At 36.0% G+C, this 12,383-nt stretch overlaps 1 protein-coding gene across 1 annotated transcript in view; it reads right to left on the bottom strand.

Annotated features, from left to right (window-relative positions):
* Window positions 1-8,556: 8,556 nt before the first annotated feature.
* The window catches only part of LOC145977833 (solute carrier family 12 member 8), a 150,597-nt gene continuing 146,770 nt past the window's right edge, over window positions 8,557-12,383 (bottom strand). The window contains exon 13 of the mRNA XM_083110151.1: window positions 8,557-11,740. Within this exon, the coding sequence (XP_082966277.1) occupies window positions 11,575-11,740 (166 nt within the window). The 3' untranslated portion in view covers window positions 8,557-11,574. The remainder of the gene's footprint in view (window positions 11,741-12,383) is intronic.

Raw genomic sequence — 12,383 nt, 5'->3', positions numbered from 1 at the left:
GAAACCGAAAATGGGTCTCAGTCGGGCTCGCAGTGTTGCTAACTTGTAGCTTTTTACGATGTATATTTTACAGTGTAGCCAACTCATAGCCTTTTTACGATGTATGTTTAACAGTATAGCCAGCTTATTGCAGCCTTTTACGCTGTTTCGAAAATGGGGCTCGGTGAGGTCCGGCTTATCGGAGTCCGAATTAACGAGGTTTTGCTGTATTCTACTGCTAGTTAAGCAACATTTTTCTTACAGTGTCTGTGGAATAAAATGTGAAACTAAACACTGTTGATTAAACATAACTACTACCCTTTAAATACTTTCCCACATTTATAGCTATAAGTGAACAATTTTGTGCCACGGGTGGGGCAGATACTACAGACTGTCTCTTTACTTAATAAGAAATTTATTTTAATTTTTGTGAATTTTCAACGGGAATTTGTGAGTTCCGTTTTAAATCAAGTTCATGCACGGAAAGGTGAATCGGGACTGGACCTACAGTAAAAAGTGGTATCCCAACCACTATGTGCCTCCATTGGGTATCGAACGCGGGACCCTTTAATTACAAGGAGACGACGTTTGAAGGGGAAAAGTAGAACAGTTAAAGGAGAAATTAATTATTATTATTATTATTATTATTTTTGTGTCACGGATGGAAACAATACGAAACAAAAGTATCGGGTGATCCGTTTGAGATGTCAGAAAAGTAAACCGTTGTGCACAATAGCCTAATGCACGTATCTCTGAACAGTTTGTTGTAATATATGCAGAAAGGATGTAAGTTTTGAGTGAGTACAGGTTTACAGACTTCAGCCGCGTGGCCCTAGCGTTCATGGTAGATAAAGATAGTGGTCACGCCACAACAGCGCACAATGTCTCGTATGGGATGTGAAATTTTCGAGTGTTATATGCGGGGGCAAGGGGGGGCACTTGCCGCCCCCTCAAAAATTTACAAGTAAGCGATTAGTTCCTGAGGAGCAACGTAATAAAGAGCAATATTTCTCATTTCGCAAACGTCACAGCTTACACTTATTTAGCAACTAATTCTGGACGATGTTTTTATGGAATGGAAAACTTTTCGAGTCTCTTCCCCCAGGTTTTATTCTAGTCCCTCAAAGTTAGGCAGCCAAGTCTGATTCTGCCCTTCAAAGTTAGGCAAGGTTTAATTCTGCCCCATCGAAATTAGGCCCAGTATAATTCTCCCCCTCAAAGTTAGGTCCCAAGTTACGCCCATGTGCACTACAGCAACATGGCTGAAGTCTGTAAACCTCCACTCACTCGAAACTTACATCCTTTCTGCATATATTACAACCAACTTTTCCGAGATACGTACATTAACCTATTGTACACAACGGTTTACTTTTCTGACATCTCAAACGGATCACCCGGTATATGAAAAGTTGAAATAAACGAACAATATGTGACATACCTTCTAACTTAATGATGTGTGGGTTAATACTTGAATTTTTATCTAAATGACAATTTTAGGTTGTTAACTCACAACATAGAATAAAGTTAAAGTATTTCCCTAACTTTAAAAATTGAGAATAAGGACCACTTCGACATGGAATTCCCCAGAAGGTTGAAACTGGAAATCTTAGTTTCTCAGTACATACCTAGGTACGTTCAAAATAAGTGCAATAAACACTATATGGATTAATAAATTTTAGGTTTAGACGAGGCTTGTCAGGAAAGTAAAGATACAAACGAAAAATAAGATATACAAGAAATGTATTGCACGCAACTGAAGATACGCTGGATACACTGGTACATAGGCTATTTCTACACATAAGTGCCACTATTGTCCAAACATTTGTTCAAACATGGAACAAGTTTTTGTATCCAGAATTGTAAAAATCCGTCGCCTGCATCTGTCACCAAGTTGTGACTGCTTCCCTGACCTCATCGTCGTTGTCAAAGTGTTTTCCACCAAGATGAATGAAATAATGTGTACAAAAGTTGGCAACACTGACAGTAACCTTAATCCATACGACGAGGATTGGGAGCGAGTCGTCAGTGCTGCGCTGAGTCTTGTGCGAGGAACACGCGTTGGAAATAGCAGCGGCAATACCGAATCCCGCCAGGTGTGAAGTGCGCAACGTGATAAGGTTTTTGCAGGCAGGAGGAAAGCGTCCATCGGAGATCAATCGAGAAATAGTGACTGTGTACGGAAACGTAATGAATCGGCAAAATGTGGCTAAGTGTTGTCGTGCCTTCGCAGAAGGTCGGTGTGAAATTCACGATGAAGAGAGGAGAGGGAGGCCGTCCGTGATCACTGACGACATTCGCAATCGCATTGAAGCAGAGGTTCGTGCGAACAGGCGGGTGACAATTAGAGAATTGTGTGTGATGTTTCCTGACGTTTCAAGAAACACTATTCATGAATCTAAAGAAACATCTTGATGGAAAACACTTTGACAACGACAATGAGGTCAGGGAAGCAGTCACAACTTGGTTCCAGATGCAGGCGGCGGATTTTTACGATTCTGGATACAAAAACTTGTTCCACGTTTGAACAAATGTTTGGACAATGGTTTGGCACTTATGTGGAGAAATAGCCTCTGTACCAGTGTATCCAGCATAGCTTTAGTTGCGTGCAATACATTTCTTGTATATCTTACATTTCGTTTCTATCTTTACTTTCCTGACAAGCCTCGTATATAACATATTATTGAATAATGTAAAAAGAATCCATCAATTTGTTAAAGCCGCCCCTGTGGCGAAGTGGTTACACATCGCGCTACGACGCCAGGGGTCCCGGGTTCGAATCCCGGCCTAGGCGTGGATGTTTGTGAGTGTCCATTCATCAATTTCATCATATCATCACTCATCCACATCTTCGCAAATTAGCCAAACGTGGCACAAAAAGCGAAGTAAAATGAAGCAAATCAATCAATCAATCAATTTGTTAAAGTTTGTTTGTAGAAGGAAAGGTTAAAGCAAATGCCCTTGGATCATTCGTACCCGACGGGATGCCAGGTTTCTGGACTTGTGTAATGTCATTCCCCGAGAATATGTCCTGCTCGACAATTTGTATTTTTGTTCTTTAGCGTCGCGATTCTTCCACTTTTGGCTGCTCACGACGATGAGAATGAGACCTTTTCAAGAATCTCGTAAAGCTTCTACAGGGTGGCTCAAAAAGTCACTTAACACCCTCAGTACAAGGCCACTGCAGCGCGCAACATGGAAATGGTGATGATCAATCGTTATCAGGCCAAGGGGGAACCACATGGACGCCACCCGCGCGGTCGGCGGCCATCTTGAATTCAACTTCAGAATTTTAAATGGGAAGGGGGTGATATGATATATCAAAACAGGCTAGAATTTCACGAGAAATGCAATGGTGAAGGTTTTTTTCGACGTATCTTTAACCAGTAAAAATTTATGATTGAATTCTTGTACCAATTTGCTCCTTTTCGAGGTGTTAGAAAAAAAGCCTTAATGAATCAAATTTATGCAACATCATTTAAATTAATGAAAAAAAAGAACGTGTTTTTGTGTGCAATATTCTCCAAAAAGAACCTCGAGAGCTTTTACAAAATTCCCTTCTATCCCAGTTTCGCTGAATTTCGAGGTACTCCAGGAATTTGAAGTCGGTGGAAATCCTGCAAATGGATTTTCTGAAGACAGAGATAAGAAAGATCCGACTTCACCCTTGCAGTTCTGACATTATATTATTTCCATAGCGTATTTTTGCTTTAGAATCATATCCAGCACATAGGCGTTCGTAGACCCTCTGATTAGAGGGGGTGGCAAAAGCCTTGATGAGGTTTCAGTCTGGAAAGAAAAACCTCATTTTATATTTTTATCACTGTTTTAGTTTCATTGCATTGATATGTATATACATACATACATACATAACGCAACAACATAGAGACAGCGTAATGAATAAATAAATTGTCTCTGATATGTGCACCGCTCCTTTTCCTCCAGAAAATTGTGTTCATACATTTAAGACAAAACTCTTTAGCAGCAACAGTCTGAAGTACTTAGTAGTTATAACTTCTCTCTCTGGTAATTACCAAATTACAGTATAATTTACAATGCATTACAGAAAACAATAAAATTTTTAGATCCAAATTTTTGCAATCTGAAAACAATATTGATTTAATATGGCACAATAAAAATCACAGGGCGCTATGGCATTCTCTTCTACATTCTTTTTCATTTAGATCGTTCGGCGTACAGACCAACTCCCGCCATCTCCTAGCTACAGCTCTGAACTTGACAAGTGAAACGAGCAACAAAATTTGCCCCCTAGAATTGATTTCCGTCCAATATTGGGGAGGGGCAGTGACCATTGCCCCCTGTGGTTGCACAACCTTCCCCCGCAGTTGCTTTGAACTTTAATTGACTTGAAAATACTTAATCGTTTAATAAGTGCGATCCTCTCCACTAAATTTCTAGGTGAAAGTACAATAATATAGAAGGAACATGGACGTCTGAAAGGCAGGGGGAGCAAGGATGGCCACACCTCCCCCTTAGAAATTGAATGTCAACATAAGTATAATTTGATTTATATTAATGCGATAATTTCAAATTTAAGAGGGCAACACAATTATTGGGGTATTATGTCCCATGGAAAAATATCATGCTTGTTCCTCTGTGGACGTCCCCCCCCCCCTGTGTGCACGCCTATGATCCAGCAGTAAAAGTAAATGGCAGTGGCAACCAAGAAGCTATTGAATGCAGTGGCATATATACATACATACAGTGCTTCTCACGGTCGAGTCGTCTGTGGAACATCGGATAGTATACCAGGCAGCGAGTGTGTGTGTATTGACCAGAGGCATCTCCTGAATGCATGCGTCAATTGTGGGGAAAAGGACGGCTTGCTCTGCGACGATATTAATGAGCATTTCTACATTCTAATTTCTTCATATAGGAGAAGTATTTATTTTACACGAAAGCGCTCAACTAAGCTTATATTACATTTCTTGGATCTGAAGTGACGCATGGGTCAATTGTGGGAAAAGAATTATTACTTTCTTTCACTTCAGATCCAAGAAATATAATATAAACTTAGTTGAGCGCTTCAGGTATAGAAATGCTCATTAATGTCGTCGCAGAGCAAGCTGTCCTTTTTCCCATAATTGACGCATGCGCAGCATGCACTGCATGCATTCAGGAGACGCCTCTGATATTGACATTTAGACCCACAGCTGTACGCTGACCTTGGACACTGGAGGTGTCAGCGTACCAGTATCCAAATAGCTGGTGTCCAGTTTGCACGTGTTTGTGATGTGTAAAGGTGTTAACAAGAGTTTTCGATTGTTTTGCTTTAGTTTACATATTACTGGTGCTCTTCTGCAGTATAATAATGCCACGCTATCCATATAATTTGAAGCAACGAATTTTTATGTATGACTCTTACATCATTACAAATTATTGTAGGAAAGTTAGAATGCATTTTGCAGCAGAATTCTCAGATGTTCCCATTCCACACAGAGACAGTGTTCGAAAACTTGTGAAAAAATTTAGGGAAAAAGGGTGAAGAGTGAAACAGCCTGTGCTTGCTGAGGAGAAACTAGATGACGGAGCATGATTGCAATATACTCCTCAAAAATCCCTCTGGAACCTTGCACAAGAAACATACATTTTCATGACGTCTGCGTGGCGAGTTACAAGCTTTCAAACCTGAAGCCATACATTAGAAGAATTGAGAGAAAATATCAGGGGAGAAATTAAAGCAATTTTGGAAGAGGAACTGATACGCTTTAGTGAAAATTTTCTGAAAAGATGAAGTAAACGTGTGGGTGCAGGACGACAACATTTCCAACACCTCTTGTAACAAGTTATGTGCTCATTTTAATTGTAACTGTCAAAGTAATGGTACGATCTTATTTAATTACATAGCTAGCGGTTTCAGTTACATGGATGTTGTCAGCAGATGCGCTCTTACTGCCCAGCACGCTAGCCGCTGCTCTACAGACAACTCGATCGTGAAAAGCACTGTAGGACAGAAAATTTCAGTTTTCAATGGCTAGTAGCATTGAAACAAGGTCTAAAGGAGCAAAACTTAACAAGAATATTTGTTCCCCTCGATTCTAGTCGAATAACCTAAGACAAGAAAGCTATGCTTCATTGTATGCCATATTAAGACCATCCACACTTTATTACAGTTTGTCATTTCTAATTGCACTTGTAGACTTCGATGTTTCTTTCCATCTTATTCTTTGTTGTAACAATGTTAATATACGAAGACTTATACCAGAGAGATACAAGGTGTGGTTAGAAAAAAAACGGATTGATGTTGCTGTCGATAAACGGCAAGCATGTCAAGGTCAAGCAGTGCATGATTGTATAATGTGATATCCTGCCTATTGACTGTGTGATTTTCCAGGGTGTGTGGTGCTCAGTTCCGCTGTAGCTTGTAGACGAAGTGAACCGTACATCTGTGCTCCGTCGGAAAAATGTTAAGTGTGAAAGTGGAACAGCGTATCAATGTGAAGTTTCTTATGAAACTCGGAAAATCCGCCACAGAAACTTATGTTTTGTTGAAGGAAGTGTACAGAGATAAGTGTTCATCACTCACTCAAGTATTTGAGTGGTTTCAAAGGTTTAAATAGGGACGAGACGTGATCATGGACGAATCGCATCCGGGACGGCCTTGCACGTCAAAAACGGAATCAAACATTGCAAATGTCAGTGAATTGATTCAAATTGGGTACCCCAAGGTCAAACTGTCAACCAACATTATTTCATTACGGTGCTGACGACCCTTCATGAGCAAGTAAGAAGACAACGACCTGATTTGTGGAAAAGGAAGTCATGGATTATTTATCAGGACAATGCTCCTTCCCACATGGCATTGTCAGTCAATGCTTTTTTGGCCAAGTATGGGATCCCAGTGTTAGAACATCCACCCTATTTGCTGGATCTCACTCCATGTGACTTTTTTTTTATTCCCAAAGGTCAAATCAGCACTGAAAGGAACCAGATTTACGACCGTAGATTCTGTGAAAACAAAAGCGACGGAGTTCATGAACATTGTTTCAGAAAATAATTTCCAGCAATGGAAGATTCATATGGAGCGGTGTATCAATAGTGCAATGGAGTACTTTGTATGGGATAACGTTCGTATTGTACAAAATAACCAATAGGGTCTCCCTGATGGTGCAGTGGTAGCGTCATTGCCTTGTAATCAAGAGGTCCCGGGTTCGATACCCGGTGGAGGCACAAGAGGTTCGGATCCCACTTTAAGCTGTAGGTCCAGTCCCGATTAGCCTTACTGTGCATAAAGTGGACTTAAAACACCAAATCAACAACAAAATAACCAATAAAATATTTTGTAGCAACAGTCCTGTTTTTTCTAGCCACACCTCGTAAATAAAACACATGTAAGTCTTTGTATATTTATTTTATTACAATTCATGATCACCGATTGTGTGCAATTTCAAGAAAATTTCCAGCAGAACATAACTGCTCAAGTAACTTACTACAGTTATTTTTCAATTACCAGTAACTGTAACTGAGTTACTTCTTAAAATGAGCAACTGTAACTCAGTTTGATGCAAGTAACTAACAGTTACTAAGTTACTTTTAAAAAGTAAGTTTCCAAATACTATGCAATACATGTAAGCTATTATTTTTTACTCTCACGATATAAATTAGAAATTGTTTGCAACATTTCTAAATTCTTTATTTCATTATTTGACTTTTTGCATAATGCAGATGTTCCTTCTTTAATATTAAATATTCTGGGCCTTGTGATATCTGTGTGATAGAAAACAACAGCCATTAAAATGAATAATAAGTTCATGTTCATTCACTCTAAATCTGCACCCTGGTTATCAATGTCCAAGACGATTCATGTTTCAAAAGGTTAGTCAGAATATTTTTTAAATCAACCTGTGTTAAAATATATCTATGTCTAAAATCAGTGGCTTATTCTCCTGTATTACCCTGTATACTACTGGCAAAACAACTTTTTTCACATACAGTGTGTTCTACTTCGAGGGATCGAGAATTCAACGCTCACCATTTAAAAACAAAGGAAGATGTTATGGTTTGTTGTTATAATTTTACAAGATACAGAAACTCTCCACGTTTATACACCAATAGTGAATACATGTGTTTGCGCATGCATGCCAATGTATAATGCAGTAACAAGCCTGGCACTATTCACTAAGCAAGAGACCTAGGATGCGATGGTAAGAATGTGGCCGATCAGATGTCTGCAGGGCAATTCAAGGTGCACAGTGAGTTGCATTGACCATTTACCTAAACTCGGAGAGTTTCTACATTAAGGTATGTAAAAAGGTGAGTTAATAAACCATTATTTACACTCCAAATTATCAATTATTTCTCAATCACTCTAAGTGGAACACACTGTGTGTATATATAGAAATTGCTGGAACATTTGAAGATCCCAGACTTCTGTTTCTGTTTTGCTTGCATGCCTGCATTGGTGTTTTATTTCTCCTATACCTAATTAATATATAATAAATATATCCAATAAATTAGAATTGTTGCAGTATACCGGGTAAAATTTTCAGAATATGCCACTGTCTAAAATACATAAGAATTACCATGGGATTAAAGAAAGAGGAAATTCATATGCACACACCTGATAAAAATAATTTATTTTATCTACAACCATATTTACATGTACACCTACATGCATAACACACACAAACACGCTGACACATTGCACTGACTACAGAGTTGTTTACCTCAAAAGTTAGAAAGTCTGTCGATATGTCGAGGCGTGAAATATAATCACTGGAAGCCATTGAGTTCATGATTGACAACAGTATCACATTCATTGTTATAAGTGACATCAATAAGGTATACATTAACTATTCAAAATTACTGCTGTACTTTTGAATAACATTGATTTACTGTCAATCAAAAGATTAACGCCAAAATTGTACCATTTGATTAGAATTTTTTTCCTATTAAGCACACAAACCATTTAAATTTGATATATTACAATTATTTAATAAGTACAATTATTTTATTACAAATAAATTGGAGTGTATTCTATTTTCTTTCAAACAAATTATGTACTATATTTTGAATGTCCCTGTATTATTTTAACATTCAACATGTTAGGATAAATACACCAATTACATAACCAAACAAATAGTAAAATTATGTTTGATATTTAGTATCAAAACAAATGATTACACTACAATCACGTTACAAATTCATTTTAGTATCGCACAAAATATTGTTTAAAAAAATAAAGAAAAATGTGGAAAATTTCATGCAAATCTTTATTAAGAGGCAGAATGATAGCATTTATTTCAAAATTTTGTACCTAAGTCTGTTATTTCAGTTTCCAAATTACCGGTACTTAATTTTTCATAAAAGAAAATACGTTTATATATATATTCATATATACACTACCAGCTGTTTATTCAAAAACAGATATCAACCATATGGTTTTAAAAATATATTATTTCTCACATTATGATCACATAAGCTTCATTCTTACTTCACACAGCATATTTGTATAATGTTTTCATACTTATTAAACAAAATGTGTTTACTAAATGAAAAACATCCCAATTTTCTTTTAAATGGAATCAATCCTTGCAAAAATTATTGTTAATTAGAATATAAATGATCTTAGAATTTAAAATGAAATAGTTCTTTGTTATAATTCAGACAATAACATTACAATAGATGCAGACATTAAGACCTGAGTTGCAAGCTAAAGCATAACAATTTGTTTAAAAAATGCTAAGTTGCTATCACCTAATAGGTCAAACTAAATTTCTGTTGTAACAAATATTAGCAACCTATACATATGCACATAATATATTTTAGACGAATCATGTAGATTAAAAAAAAAAGAGGGAGACAACATTATGCTATCACCATCAAGGTAAGATCAATTGAATACATTCAAAAGGATTGAATTGAAGTTTTGTATTAATTCCACTTGATGCACAGCCAGCTAATCAGGACTGGACCTATATTTTGGGGGTGTGATCCGAACCACTGTGCAATGTGCTGCCTCTGGGTATCGAACCCAGGACCCTTTGATTACAAGGTGACAACGTTTCATTCAACAGGAGACTTCCTTATTTTTTACTGGGAGTATCATCTTTATATGCATATTGTATATCAATCGATGTTCAATATTTTAACCATAATGTACAAAAAAAAAAATCATAGAAATATACTACTGGTCTAATTTAGCAAATTATAATTTTGTTTTTCAGATGTGTTTTTATTGGGTTTTACCTTTAAACCTTGATGAAATATGAAATAAAAAATATTTAAAATTATGTTATTAGTTTTAATAACCAATATTCTGATAATAAAGTCATTAATGTTCACAATTTGATATAAGCAAAAAAAACTTCATCATAGAGTCTATAATTACAGATTTCAAACAAACTAATTAATCAATTTCGACATGCTTGTGGAATTCTAATGTAAATTTACAATAATTGACTAAAAAATGAACACATACTGTATTTACATACACAAGCCTAGCTAATAATTTGCATACTTGTTAATTTATCCACATAACAGAGTATGAACATTATGTTTACGTCATGGCAAACATTCATATTTATTTCATTTTAATTGTTTTTATATTTTTTAAAGAATGCTCAAACATAAATATATATATTATGCAAGTTGAACGTTCAAGCACATACAACACACAATTGATAAGTTTACATCACAGACACACATACACACACACACACAGGTCAACACAAATACTTTCATTTCCTTAATTTATACTTTCCATAATCAGGACTACAATCGGTATGAAAATATGAGCTTTATCCAAGTATTTTTTTCCATAAAATGAATTTCACATAGACCCAAGCCTCATAAAAGATGGTTATTGGCCAGTGACGGTGCCAGAAAAATATATGGGGTGGCAGAGAGAGTGCACGATATTTTCTAGGCACATTCCAAATTAACATACCTCTAAATATCACACAAAAATGTGCATTTGGGCTAAAAGAGCATTTATTTAACAAGTTTATCTTGCTTTCTTTCAGGGGGCATCTGCCTCCACCTACCCTCTGGCAAAGTCACTGTTATTGGCACAGTTTTTACATTGTACTAGAAGAATGATATGTATACTTCAGAAGGTAGTCAACTATATTTCTCGTGTGTAGTTTGAAAAATCAGTCTCTAAAATAACTTTATATAATTGTAAAAGTTTCCTCTAAAATTATGGAAATATGGATCACTGAAATCTCTATTACATTAAAAGAAAAATAATCATGCATTAAATTATTCACATTTCAATATACCCTTGACAAAAAATATATAAATTAATATTAGATTGTCTTTTATTCATTATAAAAATTAAATATTTTCTTATTCAATCAGTTGTTAAAATTGTATAATTAATAAATTACTGGTCCAAATAATTAGTATAATATATACAATCACAAGTAAAGCTGCATCAAAATTATTATGACTAAAGCACCTTCGTTCTCTTTTTAAAATCCAGGCATATTCAAGTCTTTAATTATGCTCGTCCAAGTCTAAGTGTGGTGAACTGGATGGATAATTATTTCATGGGAATTCATTGTAAAAGGAATGATTTCTGCCAGAAGAAAGGTATTCTTTATCTTAATAATGCATAAATACTGGTCACTCTTTTCAATCTTCGTCAACGTCAACGAAATGTCCTTGAACTGTAGAGGTTTGGTGATATCTGCTCCTAGAAGCATAGTCTTCATTGTCTTCTGTTAGCTGCGCTGATAGAACTTCCACGCCCGGATGAATAGGAGTGACGACGATCTGCTCATATTCCTGGACTCGTCTCCTGCAATTAAGGTTGTCTTTTCAGTTGGGAAACTTCTGCCAAAGCATAAAATATTCAGCTCTTTGTGATATACTGTTCTTTGCACTTATTCATGGTTCCCACTTGTCATGGAAAAACAAATTCCCTGACGTTTACAGATTTTGCAGGCAATTTTAAAGTAAATATCCAGACCATTCAGTGGGACTTCAATGTAAGTTTCAAGTTTTAAGCATTCTTCTAGTTTGGGTTAATCATTTTAACCTCAATTTTACATTTTCACCCTTTCAAATTCAACAGCTTAGAAAAAATATAGATTTTTGAATTGTAGGAATGTAGTTTTCATCAAAGTATCATTAAAACATACATGTTGACATTTTTTATAAAAAAATATAATAAAAGCCTAACTGAAATAAAAATTACAAGTAAAAAGCATCAGAATCAATGTACAGTCATGGACATTTCTGGGTTGTAACTATGCCATTGACCTCCAATGGCATTATTACAACCCAGAAATGTCCATGACTATAATACATCAAGTCAATATTTACACCATAGTAAAGTTGAGCAAAACCTCGAATAATAATGATTATGGTTATTAAAATTATATCCCATAGGTGGGAAAAAAATCAGGTAGTATATATTTTTATTATTTTCCACTATTATT

This window comes from Lepisma saccharinum, chromosome 23 (assembly GCF_977018435.1).
Source record: "Lepisma saccharinum chromosome 23, izLepSacc3.1, whole genome shotgun sequence".
NCBI classification, from domain to species: Eukaryota; Metazoa; Arthropoda; class Insecta; order Zygentoma; family Lepismatidae; genus Lepisma; species Lepisma saccharinum.
This window is presented reverse-complemented; position numbering and strand designations above follow the sequence as displayed.